Source organism: Corvus hawaiiensis, chromosome Z (assembly GCF_020740725.1).
Source record: "Corvus hawaiiensis isolate bCorHaw1 chromosome Z, bCorHaw1.pri.cur, whole genome shotgun sequence".
In the NCBI taxonomy this organism is placed as follows: domain Eukaryota; kingdom Metazoa; phylum Chordata; class Aves; order Passeriformes; family Corvidae; genus Corvus; species Corvus hawaiiensis.
In genome coordinates, this window is record NC_063255.1 from 17,280,758 (window position 1) to 17,302,970 (window position 22,213).

The 22,213-nt window shown below is 42.7% G+C and overlaps 2 protein-coding genes across 5 annotated transcripts in view; one reads left to right on the top strand and one right to left on the bottom strand.

Annotated features, from left to right (window-relative positions):
* Positions 1–13,287, bottom strand: part of TPGS2 (tubulin polyglutamylase complex subunit 2) — a 29,601-nt gene extending 16,314 nt beyond the window's left edge. Inside the window, exons 1-4 of one of the 3 annotated variants that reach the window (XM_048290627.1) lie at positions 13,133–13,287; positions 8,548–8,631; positions 1,615–1,691; positions 464–551 (exon numbers count right to left, since the gene is read on the bottom strand). In XM_048290627.1, coding sequence (XP_048146584.1) covers positions 464–551; positions 1,615–1,691; positions 8,548–8,631; positions 13,133–13,205 — 322 coding nt within the window. In that variant the 5' untranslated portion in view covers positions 13,206–13,287. The remainder of the gene's footprint in view (positions 1–463; positions 552–1,614; positions 1,692–8,547; positions 8,632–13,132) is intronic. The other 2 variants (XM_048290626.1, XM_048290625.1) reach the window with 2 other exon arrangements.
* A 136-nt stretch (positions 13,288–13,423) lies between these two features.
* The window catches only part of KIAA1328 (KIAA1328 ortholog), a 174,232-nt gene continuing 165,442 nt past the window's right edge, over positions 13,424–22,213 (top strand). The window contains exons 1-3 of one of the 2 annotated variants that reach the window (XM_048290621.1): positions 13,424–13,524; positions 17,996–18,031; positions 19,710–19,849. In XM_048290621.1, coding sequence (XP_048146578.1) covers positions 13,473–13,524; positions 17,996–18,031; positions 19,710–19,849 — 228 coding nt within the window. In that variant the 5' untranslated portion in view covers positions 13,424–13,472. Of the gene's footprint in view, positions 13,525–17,995; positions 18,102–19,709; positions 19,850–22,213 lie in introns of both variants that reach the window. The other variant, XM_048290622.1, reaches the window with a different exon arrangement.

A 22,213-nucleotide genomic window follows, 5' to 3' on the forward strand; every position in this document is an offset into this window, starting at 1 on the left:
ATTTTTGCCAAACAAGGATGGAAAACGAAGCTTGGACTTTAACTGGTGGAAAGCAGAATCAGGCTCCAACATGTACCTACACATTTTAATGAGAAAGAAGCATTATCAGAGGGTGACTCTTCCTACCAATTTATCATGGGATAATGAGCTACAGCTGTTTCTCTCTACGTGAACTACAGAGGGAGTTAAGGTATGAGGTTTAAATGACACACCTAAATCTGAGTGTCAACAGATGGTCAGTGTATTACAGAACAGTATTTATGTCATGAATAATTAGTTTCTTGCCAGTGTTCAGTGTATGCACCTCTTCTGTGGGAGCCCAGAACACACATGCAATAGATTTTGCCCTGAGAGATGTGTATCAATTGTGCAGAAAATAAGTTTGAAACTAAAGAGGTTCTGCAAAGGATGGACCGGCTGCAATGAATTGGTGTTGTCAGTGGAGAGGAACACGGGGACCCACCATCGGTCTTCACACTCCAGGTCATCTGGAAGCCATCAGTCATCAGATAGAAGTTCTTTAAATCCTCTGGTAATACACAGGAGTTTTTCTGCAAATCACAACCAAAGTGTTACGGGAAAATGCAAAACATGCCTCAAACCCTCAGAACAACTGAAAATTGGTACAGAAAAAAATGCCACCAAGTTTTTTTCTTAACTCCAAGGTAACTCAAATCGGCTCAAATATCTCAGTCTAAAGCCTTGAGAGAGAGCTGCATATTTCTTGGGACTCTATTAGTCTTAACAAAGGTAGCTTGGGAAAATTTCACAGTGAGCAGTTAGTCATCACAAAATTATTACAGAATTGTTCCCCTGCTGAGACACTGTATTACTTCTGAGATTAGCAGCCACTCCAAGCTCACATAAATCAGAGCAATCAGCTTTTTCATATATACAAGAGTAGTAGGGTTTTGCTTTAAGTGGAATCAGACTAAACTTACCTGTTCCACTAAAGCATGTACAATATTAGCACAATGACTCTCTTCTTCTGAGGGATTTCAGTTCCAAGTAGGTGAAAGAAGCATGGACTCAAAAGCTGCACATACTCAAACAGATTTGACGTGCCACTTAACAAAAAGTATGTGTGCAAACATATGCAAAGCCAGACTCACAAACCTGCTGATCTGGCTTCATCCCTCCAAACTTCAGTGCATGGCTGGGGCTCCTAAGCCTGCTTCCTTCTGAGCCAGCAGTGAAAGAAGCAATCCCAGTGAGCTCAAGTTTCTCAGAACCAGAACACTTCTCCTATACCTGTCTTGGTTGTGGAAGGAGTCTTTCTTAACTTACTCTTCAGCTAAGCAGCAAATACAAGGAAGGAAGGATAAAGGCTTATTCCTCAGAACAAAATGAAGCCCAAAGAGCTATAGGCATTTGTAGACCCTGCTGCTGGGAACAGGACTGGCTGTAAACCAATGACCCTGTGTTCTTGCTGAAGTGTCAAGTACACACAATTAAACAGGATGGAAGCCTGCGAGTTTTAATAAGCCAAGCAACAAGCATGACTAAAGGAGTTACCCGTTGGTCTGTTTGTAACTGTTTTAGAGAAAAAACCAAATTGACTCCAGTGAATTCAAATTTAAAATAGTCACACTCAAGCCTCCAAAAAAATCAGACCTCAAAACTCAGGAGAGGGTCTGAGGATGAAGGTTCCACAATCTGTGCATGTTGACTTATCCGAGGGCTGCACCACTCTCCTTGTGGAAAAGTTTCATTTAATAAAGCCAGAATATTCTAGTAACCACTAGCTAAGGAAAAGGAAGATGCACATGCAGTTCAAGTATCTTCTGCTTCACTTGGGACATTTTTTTAACATCTGAAGAGAAGCTTATCTGATTCTCCCCGACATCTTCAACTTGCATATACTCAATTATCTTTCCTAATGTTGCCTCAGTGTATCTATCCAGCAGGAGCAACCTGCCAGCTGTGCATCTAGCTGCAATGCTGGCCTATAGTCATCAGCTGCTGGCTGAGCAAGGGAAAGTGCTGGTCTCATCCCGTCCACATGCCCTCCCTCCCCTAGGACCAGAGCAGCCTTTCTGCCTGTTAAAGCCTTATTCACAGCCACTTTCTTTGGGTTGTTGCAGTCTCTGTCCCCTCAGCTGGGGTATACACACTATGTAGGACCCCTAACCTGCCCACAACCTTGTGCTTGTTAACTTACTTTTTGAGCCCACCCATTATTGTTGACTGACTGCTACTAACGAGTCCCAGACACTAATGGCTTTGCAGCTTGCAATAGGGCAGGTCACTTTACTTGCCTCATCGAGCAGCCTGGTCACCAGCACAGAGCTTTCCTAACCCAGGCAGGGAAAATCTTCAGGGTTCACAGGTCTTAAAGCAGATAACCTGGAACTATAGACACTGCTTTGAGAAGAATTTACTGTCCTTCAACAAGATCCTGCTCGCGGCTGAGGACCTGGTGGTAAGTTTAAGGTGATTACTAAACCACACAGACATATCTGAAGTTCTTCAAATGCCTTTAACAAACACACCTTCTTCTGTGGGTTCTCCTCAGTCCTAAGCATTTATAATTTCATGCTGTGCTTTCATCACTTCCAGTTTCAAGCTGTAGCTGTAAGCACAGTGACTATGGCTAAAACTATGAAGAAAGAAAAGTATGACAGACCTTCTACAAAGCCTCAGAAGAGTACAAAACGTTTACATAATACTTTCAATAAATTTCAAATCCCCCAATTTTAACTAATGTATTGCAGCAGTAGAAACATGTATGTGAGTGGATCTCCTGGCTTTGGTGGGTGTTCTTCTCCAAGCAGGAGAACCAGATCCACTAGAATGACAAAATCTAAGATTTTAAAACTTCCACTGGAATATCCAGATAAATACTCCTACAACTCAGGCACAGACCAATTTAGCAAATATAGCTGACTAAGACAAGGGAAAAATCACATCTGAACAGGTTTTCTGCTCTGAATCTTCCTTTTGAAAAACATCAACATGTGAATGTTTCTGCAGATGGCTACTCTCCCAATTTTTTTCAGAATTCTCTTAACCATGTCCCTCTGTATGAGTTTCCAAACTATGGTGCAAAATATATGGGTAGAAAATTCAGTATCAGAGTAGGTCTGGGGTCTATAGGAAAATGCCTGTAAATAGAAAGCTTCATTAACACCCATCTCTCTCATCTGACTGACTGATCCGTCATATTGTGGTTAGTCACATGACCATATGACATCAGAACAGTAATCTTCTAACAGCAGTCAGAGAAACAAGCCACTATGTATTAAAAAAGGCTTATCAAACTATGTATTCCTCTTGCTCAACTGGCAGTTCTCAGGGTTGTGATCTCCAGCCCCATAAAATACACTATTCCTAAATAACATGACAGAACTGGCTTAACCACAGACCTGGCAAGCAGCTGTTTTCATTCCAGTCATCTGGTTACACTCATCAGCTCATAAAACAAAATATCCCAAGTGCCCAATATGGTGCATGAGGTCTATTCCTTTTGCTTGGTCTCTGTAATATCTCCAAATAGTCTCCCAAGAAAGCAGTCTATTGAGTACAGAGAAAAAATATTAAAACCAGGCTAGTTTTGCTGCCAGAACCTGATTAGAACTGGATCCAAAGCTAAAACCCCTGACATATGGCAATTCACTTGAAGCACTGTTGAAACAATGCCTCTCAAGAAATATACTAAAGAAACAGAAAGCAATCAAAACATACAGCTCTAGAGAGACTTCTCTAAAAAAATGAATGAGTTTTATCCGACTTCTGGGAGAGAAGGAAGGCATTCTCAGGGCTTCCAAGTATCACACATCAGGAGCCAGCTTTCTCTCTCCGTAATGTCCTGCAGTTTCATGGCTGGTTTGCCTTAGCTGCCAGTGAATGCTAATGTTAATTTATGTAAGATACTGAGATGTTCTTTTTGCACCTTTAATAAATCTGATCCACAGGACTCCCAAGAGATCACCTTGATCTTCTGGGGCTGGAGTAGATTTGATCCCCCCTGCTGCAGAGAATAGGATTTAAAAGTTCTCTTGAGAATACTGTTGTGCAGACAGTTTTCAATATATTATAAAGCCTAACAAGAGGGGGAACACTGTGTAAGGAACACTGTATACTTCCCAAAAGTCCTCCAGCCTGTTCCCCATTATGCAGCTTGAAGAACACAGCTTTCCTCATGCGCTGGCCCTGCTGGATCCACTTCCCCATCACTCCCACAGTCAGAGCCACAAGGCAAGCTCAAGGTGGGTAGATCCTGTGCTCATGGGGATCAGGGATGGCAAGCTTGGCTAATGCTAAGGGAGGACAAGAAGGATGCCAAGAAGGCCTGCTGAAGATGAGCACCCTGCATGCATACTTGGAGTCAAAAAGAGATGCGCTAGAAGCAAGGAGGATGACATTCCAGATGTGTGCCACAAACAGTACACAGTAGAGAGGGAGCAGCTCAGGAGTGTGTAAGAAGGGTTTGAATGAGGAACCAGGAAACTACAGGCCTATCAGCCTCACCTCAGTGCTGGGGAAGCTCATGGAGATCTTCTTGAATGCCATCACATGGCACGTACAGGAGATCCAGGTGATCAGGCCCAGACATTATGGGTTTGTTAAAGGCATAACTACATGACCCAATCTCCTTCTATAACAAGGTGACTCTCCTAGTGGATGAGGGAAAGGCTGGGGCTGTCTGCCCAGACGTCAGTAAAGCCTTTGACACCACTTCCCACAACATTTTCCTGGAGAAATTGGCTGTTCATGGCTTAGATGGGTGCACTGCTTGCTGAAACTGATATCCCTGCCCAAAGAGTGCTGGTGGATGGAATTACATCCAGCCGGGGCCAGTCACTAGTGGTGTTCCCCAGGGCTCTCTGTACTAGGGCCACCCCTGTTACTTTTATCAATGATCTGAATGAGGGAATCGAGAGTTCCCTCAGTCAGTTTGAGAAGAACACCAGGTTGGGTGGCTGGAGGGCAGGAAGGCTCTGCAGAGGGATCAGGACAGGCTGGATCCGTGGGCCAGGGCCAAGTGTGTGAGGTTCAACAAGGCCAAGTACCGGCCTTTGGGTCACAACAACCTCCTGCAGCTCCAGGCTGGGATAGAATGGCTGGAAAGCTGCTGAGTGGGAAAGGACCTGGAGGTGCTGGTTTTCCGTGGCTGAACATGAGCTGGAGTGTGGCCAGTTGGGCAAGAAGGCCAATGGCACCGGGCTTGTGTCAGCAGTAGTGTGGCCAGCAGGACCAGGGCAGTGCCCATCCCCCTGTGCTGGGGGCACTGGTGAGGCCACACGTCAGATCTTGGGTTCAGTTTTGTTTCCTCACAGCAAGAAGGACACAGAGGTGCTGGAGCATGTCCAGAGAAGGGTAGGGTCTGGAGCACAAGTCCTGTGAGGAGCAGCTGAGGGAGCTGGCGGTATTCAGACTGGAGAAAAGGAGGTTCAGGGAGACCTTCTCACTCTCTACCACCAGAAAGGTACTGAAAATACCTGAAAAGACACGTGTGGGTCAGGCTTTTCTCCCAAGTAACAAGTAAGAAGGACAAGAGAAAACAGTCTCAGGTACCTCTGTGTCCCTCTAACAAAATGCAATTTTCTATTTTTCGAAAACCAAAGCAATAATGTGAGTGACTAATTTTTGTTCTGGTTGAGGCAAAACAGAAAATGTGATTCAGGCACTGCACCAGAGTGCCTCCTACCAGTATTTTAGTGTAACACCTATTTCTAAAAACTGCATGTGGGGGGGGGAGTAGGGCCATTGCCAGCCTCATTTTAGGAGTGGGAAAGGGTTCATAGGATGATACACAGTTATTAGCACTGGTTTTCTGGTGACCAGGTAACTCTGTCTCTACTCCCTCTTCTATTGCTTGTCTCTCTTTCTTGGGGAAGAGGTAACATCTGAGTAGGTTTATATATGAGGAAACATTGAAAGACTATCTGGTTTTATTAAAATATACTGAACTGCTTACAATTTTTAGGGAAGTGATGCTTTACCCATGTAAATACACTTGGCAATCATATATCTGAAATATTTTTGTGAGTGTGCTGATTTCCAATAAATTCTTCATGAGTGATTTCAAGCTTGATTTCCTGAAGTGTTACACTTAACAGCTCTTTCTGCCTTGGGAAAAATCTCTTCTGCTCTCCTACTGTCTTACTGCACTAACTCCTGTCACAAAGCTCAGTTTCCCCTGCAAAGCTTCGTGGCATCCAAGGGACATTAAACAAGCTTAAGATTTTAAAGATTTTTTAAATTTTTAAGATTTAAAGGTAAGATTTTAAAACACCATAGTATCCAGGTACGTAGTAGCACAAACATGGCACAGCACAATTTAGAAAACATGGCGGATGAAAACAAAAATAGTGTATTGCCAGCATGAATAAAGTATGTTAATTAATAATTTATAATTTTAAAAAGGTTGATTTTCTTTTAAGAGCTTCTGAACACCTGGATTTTTTTCTCAGTAAAGAACCCTTTCCCTTGCAAAACTGAAATAGCACTGGTAAAATTGATTCCATTAAAAAATAATCTAAAGAATAAAGCTTTTATTTGGTGAGTCTCAATACAGATAGAAGTTGTTGGGGGAAGAATAATGTAATTTTTGTGAACAGTTTCACCAGTTTTTCCTACATTACAGAAGAAGTCCTCAAATACTTCCATAACCAAGAATGTAGAGGGAAGTTAAAAATACATACTCCGACAAAGTCTTATTAAAAATCCCAACTATGGAGAAATGATTATGCGTGTAAGTATTGCCACCTAGTGGCCTAAAGCCCGATAAAAACAAACACTGTATTCAAATTCAAGAAAGGTAAGTTTGAGGAAAAATGAGGTACAAGTTCATCCTAGAAGGCTTCGTGAATTGTTGAGTTGCACTTAATCATCATGGCAGGACATTTTCTCCTGCAATTGTGAAGATTGGGTTAGACTTAGACTTCATCCCCAGAGCTCATGGGACAAAAAAAAAAGAAAAATATCAGTTACCTTTCAACTTGAGAAGGGAGCTTTAATTTGTCAATGCAACTGGAACCAAAACCAAAGAAATAGACAGCGAAGTCCTTGACTATTAGAAGTCCAGCTTAACTGGAGCTCTAATTTTCCACATTTACTTCCACAATTGACTTAGTCCATTGCTGGGCAGGGGGGGAGTGGGAACTGAAATTTTGTTTTGGCTTCTCTTGAGTGAAGTGCTTTGGCTATAGCATTTGTTTGGCTTTACAATAGCTCAGTTTTGAAATAAACCCATTTTAGTTTAGAGGAGAAGCAGCACTGAAAATGAGAGGAATGAGCACTGTGTCCAGGAAAAGCAGTCCTCTCTATTCAACAGAAGAATGAGCAAATACCACTCTGTTCCCAGACCTGAGCTGGCTCACAGTCATGGTGCCTCAAACTTTCCAGTCCAGTTAACCCAACACCTGAACAACAGCTACAGGAAACCAGGAATCAGTTTACACAAACCTGAAAAACAAGACATTTCTCCCTGACCACAACTGCTGGCTACTGGACAAGTTTCAGTAAGTAACACACACGTTTACATCACATACGTTCCAATGTGGACAGATAAATTCTTGATAAATGTCACTAATTGGAATAGGGCATCATAGGAACTAGTGCAAAACTTTTCCTCACTGTTTAGGAAAAACAGTAAATGGCAAGGTGTCAAACGGGAAGCTATTTTATGCAGTGGTAGCAAGAGCAGTTGCTGGGAGCATTTGCTTTAGGCCATAGCTAGGACTGGAGCAGAGGGAGGATGATTCACTCAACTCCATCCTCTTGCCATGTCCCTTTCCAAAGGCCAGAGAGCTTCTACTGTCCCATTTCTACACAAGTGACACCTACCAAACACTTATTCCACCATGGCCATGGGATTAACGAAGAAGATACGTATATTCCAAAAAGGGAGTGAAAATGCCACCTCTGCCCACAAGAGTCACACGACAGTTTTCAGGAGCCCTCTGATCACACAGACTGATGCATTAAGGTCAGATAATGCAGAGTGAAGGGAGCGTGTGTCCTTCATAGTCTTCTAGAGGCAACAGGACATGCCCTGGCCAAAAGATTAGGCTGGGTAGCCAAAGAGGAGGTGAAAGAAAGGGATATGAGAAATTGAAGCAAATGGCTGAGACTAAAAAGAGAAACAGATAACTGGAACAAACTGGGTAGGTCAGTGTTACTTGCCACCTTGACACCTTTACCTTTAATGGCCATGGATAATAAAGCACTGCTTCATTTTGTTTGAAAGGGAGCTGGAAAATGTTTTCAGACGTGAGTCAGAAAAATGTTTGCTCCCCACTGAGTCACCACTGTAGCTGCCTACTACAGTTATGTGGTTTCTTTTTAGAGCTGTCATCCTCAATGTACCCACACTCATGATGTTTCTCTAACAGATCAGGTGCACCTGATGGCCTAACAGAGTGATACCTGATAAAGAAAAAACCAACACCACCACCAACACCACTGTTTAGGCTGCACTGTACATCAAACTTGGTAACAAGCTGTATCATAAACAAACACAAGGTTGCCATTGCATTTGACATTCTCCATGGGCTGCTGAACATTCAGACTGACCTCATTGCAGTTTTATCAGGAAAATACTCACTTGCTCCCAAGAAACGATTGTGTGGCGTTCAGCTGGCTCTTTTTCCATGAACGTCACTTCAGCAACTCCTGGAGAAGTCTCTGAAAGGAAAAGAGGAACATGTTTGCAGCTGGCACGGGTGACGCCAACACTGTGAGACAGACAATTTTGCAAATTAATCTGAGTGACAGCCAGGGAAAAGGCATTAATGACTGGAAGCATTGTGCTGGTGACTGAGCAGTCACTTTCTTTTGTCTGTAACTCTACTCAGCATGTCTTGGCATGAGGATGTCTAGTGTTGCACAAAATCTTATCCTTTGAATTTTTTTATACATACATATGCACATACCATGATGTATCTACACATACAGTGATTTAGTGGGTGGCATTCCCCCCCAGAGTGGGAGGGGTTAGAACTACATGATCTTTAAGGTCCTTTCCAACTCAAACTATTCTATGATTCTATGGTATAAACACAGGCAATTTGTCTTCAAGGTCTGATCTTTTGCAGAGGTTTCATGAAAAAAAAAAAAAATCTGTGATGGGTTCTGAGGTAAACTCTTAGAGGGGGATGAATCTTTCTTTATAAGCATGCCCTGTGGTTTCTGTTGGGTGGGATATCCTCAGCTTGGGACAAGATGTAGTGCAGCGCTGCTGTGAACTGCTAGCAACCTTATTCCACAAGGACAGGCACACTTCAGCTCTGGATTTAGTGAGTTTGGACAGACAGAACCTGATCCTGCCAAAGGGACCTGCAGGACCAAACATTAGCTCTCTGGAACCCCAGCTGAAACCCCAGCTGGACATATGAATATTTGTTACGAGCACTGAGCTTATAATCCATAAAAATCATCTGAATATTTTATGGGAAAGAATGCTATATAAATGTGAGATACTAATCCACATGGTGCTTTCAGGTGTGTGATGGTAAAACAGACTCCCTTATACTTACTATTTTATAATGTTTTTATTCATCCACAGCCAACTGAAATAATTCCCACAGAGATAATTCTCTTTGGATCAAGTCCAGAAGGACTACTAACTTGTTGTGGGAACTGCAAGCCCAGCAGACAGGGCCATGGAATAGAACTGATAACTATGCAGGGCTTTCAAGACTGGCTCTGCTGTGAAAGTATTGGCCCCTAAAGCAGTCACACACATTATAATTGCTTTCTGGTAAAACATACACAGTGCACCAGACAGGAAAAGCAGGCACTAGAAAGCTTTGGTTTGTTTTTTATCTTCAATGCCAGGCTTTTAATTCTATCAGTAGCATTGTCCTTGTCTGTTCTGTTGGTGGAAGAGTGGCACTCAGTTCAGGAAGCCTAAACTCCACTTCAGTTGGAAATATTGATTGGTACATTGGTCAGATAATTGAAAAGATAAAACATGGCATCAGAAAAACAAACTCCAAGTCAAAGACATTAAAAAAAAACCCCATAGTTGGTCACATAGGTAAATTTGTCTGGCCAAGGGGGACCCCCAACATACAGAAGACTCTGATGTTTCACCAAATTTCACTTCTGGTAGGTGGGTACAAGGCAGGGTGATCTGTCTCTTGCTCACATACAAGCTGTCTGAACAAGAGAGTGGAATCAATAACCTAACTGTTCTTTTCCATCTAAGCTGTGCAAACCTTATGACAAGTTGAGGAGATTATAATAACAGAGTAATTGTTATTTCTGTGATCAAAGAAAACATCAGGAATGTTTAATTCATCATGCACAACAGCTGGGCTGGGATGACAGAAGATTAACTATCATAGCAGTCAAAGAAGATGTCTAGGAATGAGAGAAATGCAACTTCTAAAGAGGTCTGAACCAAATCCAAGATCAAAAGAACGAGAAATTCCACCTTAAAAGCCCGAATGTTATATTAAAAATATCCTGTGGGTAAACTGAAGACCATGTTTAACAGGTGTGCATGGGTATGGATGGGAGCTCCACTGAACATTTAGGGTTAACTTTGCCATGAGTTGCTTTTTCATCCAGATGGAAGAAATGAAGCCACTCTGGTGGCACCTAGATATATGATAAAGCTTAACTACTTCAGGTGACTCCACCTCATTAATTACTCTGAATCAAGATCATAGTAAACTCTGCCCTATTTTCAGGACATTTTATCTGGAAGCTTCCAAAACCACTTTGCAGTATTAATCAGAAAGAGTCGATGTAATGGTGGGACACAAGGCTGAAGCAGGAAACCACAGGATTTTCAGTCTTTACAGTACTGCTAACACTGCCTATAAGTTGGCTAAACTCTCAGCATATTTTTCAAATGTCTGAATAGTTACGTTCTTATCTAATAGAGAGTGCTAACAGTTAAGTATAGTTCTGCCCTGGGCAGTCCAGAAGAGCTAACACCTTCCATTCTGACTTAGTTATGAATAATAAATCTTTCTGGAATTTTCTATTACTCACAGAACTTCAGCAAAATGAATCATATTGGCAATAGGAAAGATCTCTCCCTTTTCCCCCTCAAGTTATAGCCTCCACATTGCTTGTAAGAAATATCCCTCCTTGGAGGGACTTCCACAGAGACTAAAGTTAAAAAAAAAAAAACCCAAACCAACAAAACAATGTCTGATTTTACTTTATGGTAGGTAGAAAATGCCAAGTGACTTCATAAGACTTTCTAAAAGATTTAAAGTAAGATAGTTTCTAGTACTACTAACTACTGAGCTAAGCATTGTTCTGAATGAGATACCCGTTGTTATTTGAAACAAACAAGCACTGAACAGACTGGTAATGTTTCCCAATTAGCTAAGCAATTCTAATTAATTTGGTGGCACAGTTGAAATGCCTTGGACTACTTCACTGGAAAAAATGTGCCAAATTCCCTGAAGGTGTGGAGAGAGAGAGAGAGAGAGAGAGAGAGAGAGAAAAGAAGTGGAGTAAAACATCACTGTGATGGACTTTGCTGTATTGCACAATACAAGTTATCAGAGACACAGAGAGAAAAACAAGAAAACACAAACCAGGAAACACCTTCCATCTGGTCGGGATGTTACAGGACTTTCAGAGCCATACTTGCATTGCCATGTCTATCCAAAACAGTTTACATGGCAACACTACATTTGGACACAGTTCACATCTCACAGATCTCACACACCTGAGGATGGTGAAAATGTGGGCAGAGCTAGTCATTTTTTAAAAAGAGCTACTTCAAAGAAGCTTTTGCCATGATGATCATCATCGGTTTCACTCATAGAGTGATAATGTTATCCTGACCTTACAACTAACAAAACAAACAAACAGAAAAAAAAAATCCACCCACCCCTCCTCAAGAAGTCAAATAAGTCAGTATGACAACACTGATCAAAGATTGAGGGTGAAATCCTGTCCTCACTGAAGCCCAGAGAAAGAATTTAGCCCTGATCTTTTAATCTCATCTGTCTGAGCAGCTATCCAAACCCACGTGCAACTATAGATACACTGAGGTTACCAGGTGAACCTCACTGTCCTGCAATAAAGCATCAGGGTGCGGTAATTACAGAGCTCACTTTGGCTCTAAAATTCCCAGCAAGAAATTCCAGGACAGCAATTTGTAACCTTGTTGTACACATGGTTTAGGAGAGATGTACGGTTTTCCAGCCTTACAAATAGGGTAGTCCTGTGCTCTGTGCTGCTGAGGTATGAAAGGTCTAGTGCTGAAATCCTTTGCACATGCAAATACTTGCACAAATCCTTGTGATTCCACTGATACAAATAAAGTTTTGTCTGAGAATCCTTCCTTTGGATGCCTTGCAGTCCTGCTGAACTTCAAAAGGAGCTGAGGGGATGCAAGAAGGCTCAAGATCTGAGCAAAACCTGGAAATGGCAAGCGGGGCATTTTGTGGAACAAGTCTCACAGTGTGGGAATTAGCTGCAGGGAACCTATTTATGAGGATCTGATCCCAAGGAGATTCACAAATTGGCCTCCTACCAGAACACTGCACCGTGCTGAACTCCCCTTCATGGGCCACACTCCCTGCTGACCCCACACTACCACAAAAGATCAGATTTATGCACAAATTGCACATGAAGATTGTATGGAGACCTCATAGAAACCTTCCAGTATCTGAAGGAGGCCTGCAGGGAAGCCAGAGAGGAACTCTTCATTAGGAACTGTAGTGACAGGACAAGGAGTAATGGGCACAAATTGAAAAAGGGGAAATTTGGGTTGGGTATTAGAAAAAAAATCTTTACTTTGAAGGTGGTGAGACACCGGCAGGTTTGCCCACAGAAGTTGGGGATGTCCCTCCCCGGTAATGTTCAAGGCCAGGTTGGATAAGGCCTTGAGCAATCTGGTCTAGTGGGAGGTGTCCCTGCCCATGGCAGCAGGGTTGGGAGTGGATGATCTTTGCGGTCTCTTCCCACCTTGTAACACTAAATGATTCCATAATTTTGCATAAAACACCACCTTCTCCTCCTATGATACTTATGAAACTCTCAAGTCGAGAGATTCGGGATTCCTGCCGTTGCTTCCAGAAACAAGGATGTGTCTGAGTGTGTGGAGACTGCTCAGCAACGCCATTCACAGGAGGGGCCGTGACAACCGGGTAGCTCCCCCCGCCCCCGGCCTGCCCCCGGCCCCGTGGGGCTATAGCTCAACGCCACTCACCCAATATCCTTGTGACACCCAGGGTGAGCTTGTCCAGGTAGGGCTTGATGCCGGTGGGGGGTCTGTCCTCCATCCTCCGCGGGACCCTCCTGCCTTTGCCCAGCCCGGCAGAGAACAACGCTTTTCTGTCCTTACTGCTGCCCCGTAGCCGCGGGGTGCGGTGGGAGTAGTAGTTCTTCCGGGCGGCGCCCCGGTCAGACTATGGCGGCGGCTGGCTTTTAGAGGACCACGATTCCCGGCATGCCTCGCACCCCTCCGTGTGCCTCCGGCGCAGGCAGCCAATGGGCGGTGAGCGCCCGGGGGGCGGCTGGGGTATGCAGGGAGTGGCGGCTGTTTCAAGATGGCGGCGGCGGCCGCCGGTGCCGATGGAGGTGTTCACTGGGGCCGGGGCTGTATCCTTGCCTGGGACTCGGTGTGAGGGGACAGCGGCGGGAAGGGCCGCCAGGGATGTGCGGGGCGGCCTGTCGGGAGGTTTGGCGTGGAGTCGATGCGGGGCTGTGGGTCGGGTGGCACAGGGCTATGTGGGGGCTCCGCTGGCGAGTGTGGGGGGACTTGGCCTGGGGAGAGGAATTGGATATGTGCCTGTGTGTAGGGGGTACGAGGGGTTTCAAAGCAAAAGTGACCTGGGAGACAAGGGAGGGTGGTAAGTCCTCTTCACTGTGAGACAGCTCTGAAATCCCGGGGCAAGTAAATATATAGAAAATGGGGAAACTGCATTCAGCTTACGGGAACTTGTAAGGGAATCAGTAGAGAGAATGAGGTTGTACAGCCTGGAGAAAAAGAGGCTCAGGGGTGACCCTATCGCACTGTACAACTACCTGACAGGAGGTTGGTTGTAGCCGGGTGGGGATTGGGCTCTTCTCCCGAGTGACAGGATAAGAGGACGCAGTTTTAAGCTTCTCCAGGAGAAGTTCAGATTGGACATTAGGAGGAATTTCTTCACACAAAGTGTGACTGGGATTTGGAAAGGACTGCCCGGAGTGGTGATGGAGTCACTGTCCCTGGCGGTGTTCAGGGAAAGACTGGACCTGGCATTCAGTGTTTGGCACGGTGGTGTTCAGTCATAGGTTGGACTCGATCATCTCAGAGGTCTTTTCCAACCTCATTGATTCTGTGATTCTCTGAAAATGAGGCTAGAGGCTGAGCAGGGAAGAGATGTGTCTTTTGTGACTGGCACGTAAGCTTGACTACAAGCACAACATTTTGGGTGAGCCAGTGTGGAACTTGCAGGGCTCTGTCTTTGAGGGATGAGGGTGAGGCTGGGGTGGCTTCATCTGCAGAGGACCTGCAGGCTCCCACTGTGGGAGACTACCTGGGGCTGGACACGTAGATGGAGTGGGTGCTGGCTGTGGCAGGGAGCTCAGCCTGTACAAACCTGGTTAGAGAGAAATGAGTTTGTGTGGCTCAAGACCTGGTGTTGGTGTTTGGGCTTGTGTGGCTGAGTTGGAGGCTTGGTGACTTGAAGTCATCAGGGTAGAACTGACAGTCTGGCCTGGTGGAAATACAGGAGCTGACAGTTTAGCTCCAGTTGAGGGGTTTGAGGTGTTGCTGTTAGTCAGACTGAGAGTGGGATTTCAGTATCACCTGGAAGTGATTGGAAAGAAGAGTATGTGTATGTGCTCTTTTATTTATATTTGACTGCACACCCACTGGGACAATGTGCAAGTGAAATGGGCCAACCATCCCATGGCCTGTTTAAGGAGCACATCATTATGATTTCCCATCTGTGTAAAGTAAAAAAGATGGTCTACAACTTTTTCCGTGCTGTGAATGGGATGAAGGTGCGTGGCCACATATCAGATTTGTTGTCACTACTCTTCTCAGTTGTGGAAGCGTTGATGCATTTATATTGACAGTTAACTATTTTTATCAGTTAACTACTGGGTAACAGGTTGTTTCTCATGACTTAAGTATGGTTTCTTGAGCCCAGCAGTAGCCTCATGTATCATGATATTCCAAGGAATGAAGTTCTTCCTGACGACCATTTCTATTCCACATGTTTTGGTGAATAGGCAGTGTTGCCTCTGACCTTGGAAAAGTTTAAATTCTTAGAAAAGCACATGGAACAATTTAAAAATAATGGTAATATATGCTTTCAGAAAAAGAGGAGTGGGTGGGGAATTTGGCAGATTGGTATAAAAGGTTTGGAAAACTGAAGTTTTCTCCATAATTGTTGAATAGACTCAGCTCAGCAAGGCAGGTTGTGTAGGTGAGCTCTACCCAGGTGTTGAGTTTCTCCAATGCCTCTCTCTGCTGTTGCACTGCACTTTAGCTGTGGTGGTACAAGGTTTATAACACTACGCTTGCCTTACTGGCAGTCAAGAGGCATGTGGCAGTAGACTAATGTTAAAAGGTTGATGCTGGTGCTGTCCCCAGTCTGTTACTCTGAGGCAAGGACATTGGACCTGCTTATGAATCAGCCTCTGAGTCACTGTGATTTTCAGGCCAGCTGATTGATGTAACCTGCTCTAACTTTGAGGTATTCTAATACACTGGGCTGCAAAGCTTCACCACGAGAGTGGTCGTGGTAGCTGGGGGGAGTAACAGCAACAGCCTTGACTAATCTTTGCATCCTGCTACTAGGTATCTATCCACAACAGCTGGCAATACCAGAGGCACACCCTAAAAGCAGAATGTTGTTTAGGCAAATCTTTTTATTTCCCATAGCCATGTGTTGACATGCAGATTAACCATATGTCAGTTAGTAGGAACTGCCTGTGCTGAAGTTTGTTGTTTCCTGAAGCAGTGTGAGCTGAACATACACTTCTCAGTACCCTGCAGTTTGCTGTTGTGGTTGTGCTGACACAGCTGGGCTGTGATCCAGACTCGGACTTTTGATCCACCTTGGTGCTTTTGAAAAGAGAGTACGCACAGTGCCTTCCTCATAGAGTTTGTTCAGCTTCCTTGCCTGGTTCGTGCTATGCCCCCACAGTGTGTTTTGGCAGCTGGAGATTGCAGTCTGCAGCTCACAAGTGAGAACAGAAATGCTCTCAGTGTTTGTAGAGAGAGCTGGCTTTGACAGCAGTACTCACTGAGTGTGTTTTTAAACTGCTGTGAGGCTGGTGAGTGATAATTGTTTACAAGTGATAAAGTGCATTGACAAGATCTTAAGTGAGCCTGTGATCAAGCCCTTCCAGTGTGACAAGTACCAGTTGTGTGATGGACTGTGGATGTTGACTGAAGTTGGTGTCCACAGGAGGAAGCTCCTAGAGTTTTCCCAATTTTCTCCACTGTGTGGTAGTTTACTAAATTAAATTTTTGAGATGATGTTATCAGAATCGAATTGTAGTTAAGGCAAGAGTTTGTATAGGGTTATTGAAATATTTTCACAATTTTACTTTATTGTATGAATGCAGATGCAAAACCTTAAATGCATTTATCTGTTAACAGTACAGAAATTAGATAATTGAATTAATTGGCCAACCATAGAAGGTTGAGGAAAGTAAAGGGGTATAAACAAAAAATAGTGGAGGAGAATTTTGTGCCCTGTGATTTTGTTTTCCACTTTAGTATTGCCCTGGTTTCAGCTGGAATAGAGTTAATTTTCTTCCTTGTACTTGGTATGCTGTGTTTTGTATTTAGCATGAGGATAATGCTGATAACACACTGATGTTTTGGATATTGCTCAGCAGTGCTTACCCAAAAACATGGACTTGGGTGACCCATGCTCTGCCAGCTAACAGATACAAAAGAAGCTGGGAGGGATCATGTCCAGGAGAGCTGACCCAAACTGGCCAAAAGGAGATTCCGTAACAGAACATCATGTCCAGTCAACTGGGGAGTGTTGGCTGGGAGCTCCCAGTTCCTGCTGGGGGAAGGGCTGGGCATTGGTCAATGAGCAGCTGTACTGTGCGTCACCTGTTTCTTTTGGGTTTTAATCCTCTCTCCCTCTTCCCTTTAGGTTATTTTGTTTCAGTTGTTAAACTTTTCTTATCTCTACCCAGGAGGTTTACTGTTTCTCTCTGGGGGCAGGGAGTTGGACAGGGAGTGGCTGTGTGGTACTGAGTTGCTGGCTGGGGTTGAGGCACAAGAAGTATGTTAGTTATTTATGTGGGAATAAATCTTTACGTTCAGGTAAATGAAACTGCTTCTTTAAGGAAGACAATATGGTTTACACCCTTCCCTGAATTATACTGAGTCGTATTTTTAGTGGCTTCTAAGAGGCAGGGATTCAAGTTCAGTTACTGCTAACATAGCACAAGATAATATGGTGCCCTGTTGCTTCTGATTTGTAAGTGTTTTCTGCGATCAAGTAATTTAATAGTTAAACCTCTGGGATATTTGAAAGTTCTTGAAACTTCTTAAAGAAAATCAGTCCTCAGGCTTTTATGTATTACTCATCATGTGATGATCAGATGGGAATAACCAACTTCCTTTGAAATCTTTTGCATTTATCTGCGTTTATGTTTCTTAGAATGTAGCACCCAAAATGTATCTCATTGCAATATCAATAAACACTGTTTCAGAATTTGCCTGCCCTACAGATCAAGATGTTCCCTATATACTGATAAACTGTTTAAATTTAAATAAATATTATTAGTTCATTACCTTAATTGCTCTTGTAATTGCTCTTGTAACTGGGGCTGGTCCCTGGGATCTGCTGCAAAGGTGACCTCTAAGATAATCTTTACAGGCTGAAGGTTAATGCACAGTGAAGAAGGAGTAAGGCCTTTTGTTTTACCAATCGCTGTGGTGATGGTTTTTTTTCTAACCAAGTTTTCCTTCGTTTTCTTGCTCCCAAAGTGTTGACAGTTTGTTTTCTTATCAACAGCTGTGTAAAATTAAGAGACTAAATACTTCTTTTTACAGTTCAAAGAGCCAAGCTTCCTCTCTTTTTATTTCCTTTGACAAAGCCACATGCAGCTTCTGATGAAGAAGATCCACTGGTATCTGTTTCAGGTATGACCTTCTAATAGACATAAAAAAAGGTTTCTTCCTGTGGATGATAAAATTTGCAATGTCTTTTCAGGTATGTGGTTTGTGTATGTAAGTGTGTGTAAGGTAGAGAGTCATCATAAGTTGTAATGGGACATATATGATTATAGCAGAGGATTTATGTTCTGCTGCTTAGATAAGCATACTGTATAAGATGAATAGTTCCAGGGGAGTTGTTTCTGTTGCAGGTACAGCATGACTTTATCCAACTTATAAGGCAAGCTGAATTTTTAATGTGGTCTCCAAGGAATGTTGAAGCATTAGAGGTGTTCAGGTCTCTTGTAAATTTTGAAGGTATCAATTGAAATAAAGATTCATTGTGTACAGATAAAGCAATTTTTTTTTTATTAGTTCTTTTGACCTTGATTTACTGAGTGCATGCTTGTGTATATTGCTGGGGAAAAGATGAGACTTCTTAGTTCCCCTTCAGAATTCTCTTAATTGTTTTCAAATGCAGCTCTTCAAGTGACACCAGGTCCTGAAAACATATCTGGGGATGGTTAACTCTAGACTGAAGTTGTGTGTCATTCAGTAGTTCTAAGTTTTGAGGAATTGTACTCTCTGGGTTTGAGGTAGCGTGGATACCCTTTGAAAGTACTGGCCAGACATCTCTGTTGAACTACAAAACACATGCAGAGATTTTTAAGCCAGGAGATGTCGGATTGTTTTTCTCTGTTCCCTGGAAAGAAAGCATTGATCCTAAATGATGGAAATCGATTCACTCTGGGAAGTTGTCTTCCCCTTCTGTGGAAGAGGATTTCAGGAACATTGTTTTCCCTTGTGTATGAGCATGGAGATGATACAGCTTATAATTTAGTTCTTTTGCTTGAATTGCTGGTACACTTCTGAAATTCATTACCCAAATAAATGTAATCTGTCTGCTAGTATGAAGTTAATATTTTTTGTTCAAAACTTTTTGCACTTCTGAACAGAGAAAATTCAACCCTTGAGGCAGTACCAAGAAGCTATGGGCTTTAATCTGGCCTGGGAGATTTTAATGTTAGTGTCAGTGTTGGTACTTTGTAATTGCAGCATCAGGATTTTCAGTGCTTTCATGTTCTTACCGTTTGTAGTGGTGATCTAATTCTAATTATGGCAGGAAGTGTTTGACAAATGATCTGTGGAGTGTGCACTGCAGTGTTGCCTTACTCATATGCCTGGTCCTGAAAGGAACAAACAGCCTGAGCATCAGTAGGTTGGCTGTGTAACAGAAAAAGTGGTATTTTATTATATGAGTGGTACTTTTAACAGCTTTACTGCTGGTTGGTTCCTTACTGTATTTGGGTATCAAAGCAGAAGCTCAATTTTATGCTTTTGCATCTTAATCAAACACAGGTTTTTTTTCATTGAACCTCAGTCTGAAGACATAATGTGCATTTCAGAATTTACGAAATGTTCATTGTGGCTGGGTGTGCTTCAGTGCCAAGCACCTCTTTTTCTGCTGATGTATTCCTCTTAATGAAATTTTGTATGGAGTGAGAGGATGGGGGGAACTGCAGACATATTCATGAGGTGCTTATTCTTTTCAAAAAAAAAGAGCTGCTGCGGCAAGGATTTCTTTGTGGAAGTCTGGTTATACAAGGCAGAGTAGGGCCCCTTGTCACTTTATGATCTGCATGTTCTGCTTGTCTTTCATTTACAGGAGTGTCTACAAAAGGAAATTTAAGAACAAGGTGTTTGCCAAAATATCAAACAGGTCAAACTGAACTGAAGGTGCCTGTAGCTGTTACTTCTGTTTCCATGGATCCTGATAGAGGTACAGGAGGTCTGACAGGGCAGCAGGTCAGTAAAGACAAATTTTTCTTACTCTTAAGAGTGCCCATAGTAGGAAAAATGGCTGAAAATTCTTAGATTGATAACTTCTAAACAGTTTTAGAGTACTGTTATTTTTACAGTCTCTTACACTTTTTGCCTGCTCTACATGGTGACTTTCTAGCAGAAATTATCACCTAAAGAGAACAAAGGCTGAATGTGCTAATTTATGTAAGTGGTGTGTAAGTGGGGCTATGTAAAACAGATTATTTATATTTCCATGTGGTGTGTATTTGTACAGAGACAGTGCATGTAGCCCTGGGTAGTGTCTAATTTTACTAGCTAAACATGCAAGAAGTTAGGTTCAGTTTATTCATTTTCAGTGCTCTAGTCATCTCATTTAGAAAAAACACGAGTGAAAACTCATTTTAGAGACCTTTTTGCTGAGCCTGCTCATGTTACAAGGGTAAAAGCACATTTTGTTTTTGATAGTAAGAGTTCAAAATGCATTTTAGTAATAGAAGTAGCTTTGTCAGTTGATGTCAGCTGCTTTGAATTGTGTGTTCTCCTCCTGTGACACTAGGTGATGTTTTTCCTACAGTTTCTTGCATTAGAAATTTCAAAGCAGCGGGGATTCCTTTGGAAGGTTATTCTGTGTTGTGATAGATGCTGTGATGTTCAGAAATCTGTTGAGACATGCCGTTTTTCTAACATGGTTTGTGTAGTGCAATGACTGTGTAAGTCATTTGAGTACTGTTAAGTCTCTTACCTAGCAGTCATCTTGGGCCAGCTGTAAATCACTAGGGTTTGGCATCCTCCCACTTGCAGGCAGGATCTAAAGCCTTTGACTGCTTCTGCATTGCTGTTTTATTGTCATGCAGTTAAATCTTGTTCTTCATCTGAGGTAAGATGTCCTTCTGTGCCTTCTGTGTGCTGAGTAAGTGCTGTGTGCCTCACATGTACATTCAAAACTCTGATGTGAAGGCAGGTTACTCAGTTCTTACTGCTTTGACCGTGTCATTGTCCTTCAAATCCTTCAGCGTGACACATGACTAGTTATTAAACTAGTATTAATTTTTAGTGCTTTTCCTGGACTTGTACAATTTCCCTTTCTCTGTTTATCAGTACTTGCTTTTAGAGGCTGGTATGTACCTCTGCTTTGCAAATGATGCTGTTAAGTGGCATGCAGATAAATTCCACAAATAGCCCCCATTATGCAGAGTCTTTATGTAGAAGCATCTCTTCATAAGTATCTACAAGCCTGCTGCCTCACAGATGCCTTCATATGTCACATTAAAATCTGTTTTGTTGAATGGTGCATTGATTGCATTACTTGTTGTCTGGAGAGTTTTTACTCCTTTTTTGTGAAAGCCATTGTATAAATGGGTTTTGGTGTACTTTTTTTTAAAATATAATGCCCAATATGTGAAATCTTAATTGGTGACTCGTGCTTTTATATTATTGACAGCAAAATGCGTTCAAAGCTATGTTTTGGTTTTGTCTTTTTAAACCTTCTGTTTTTTTGCTTACCTTGCTAAGTCCTCCTGGGAGCTTTGTACTCTGAAGATAAGCTTTGAATTACTTGAAACAAACAGAACAAATGTTTTTACTTATTATTGAAGAAGAACTTCTTTTGCATGGAATTTTCATCAACAACACAACTTACTTTCTGCAAAGTGTTGTGTGCATGTATAGGGAGAGCTGATGGCTTTGCTTTGGCGTACAATCAGAATAGTTTGAGTTGGATGGGACCCTGAAGATCATCCAGTCCAACACTCCTGCCATGGGCTGGGACACCTTCCAGTAGTGCAGGCTGTGCACAGTCTCATCCAGCCTGGCCTGGACTAATTCTGAGTAAAATGCTCTAGGCTGGAGTAGGTGAGCTGCTATGGTCCTTTCTGTGATTCTGTATGATTTTGTCAAGCAGATTGTCACCTTCCAAGATGTGGAGAGTATCTTCTTAATACTGAGTTCCAAAACTGTGTTCTATCCTGAACTGTGTAGAAAGGACAGAAATCTGGGAAAAGGAGACAAAAGAGTCTTGGCCTCTACCTCCTTTGTCCTCTTCTTTTGATGGTTGAGCTGTTGCTGTGCGTTATTCAACAGCTTCATTTTGATGTGTGTTATGGTACAAGTCTGCCTCTGAGAATTTCTTGTGTACCATCTATGCATAGCTATGGGTGATAGAAAAAACTGATATTCTTCTTCATCCCACAGAGGTTTGTCTGACAGTATGCACCTCGTTTTGGGTAGTAGGTTTAGACACCTTCTGTTGCAGTCTCCTTCACTAATGTGATCCAGCTTCATTCTCTTTTTCGAGAACTGTAACTTTCCATTTTTCTTAAAGAAGTTCCATCATCTGTCTGCTAAAAAAAAAAAGTCACATTTTTATCA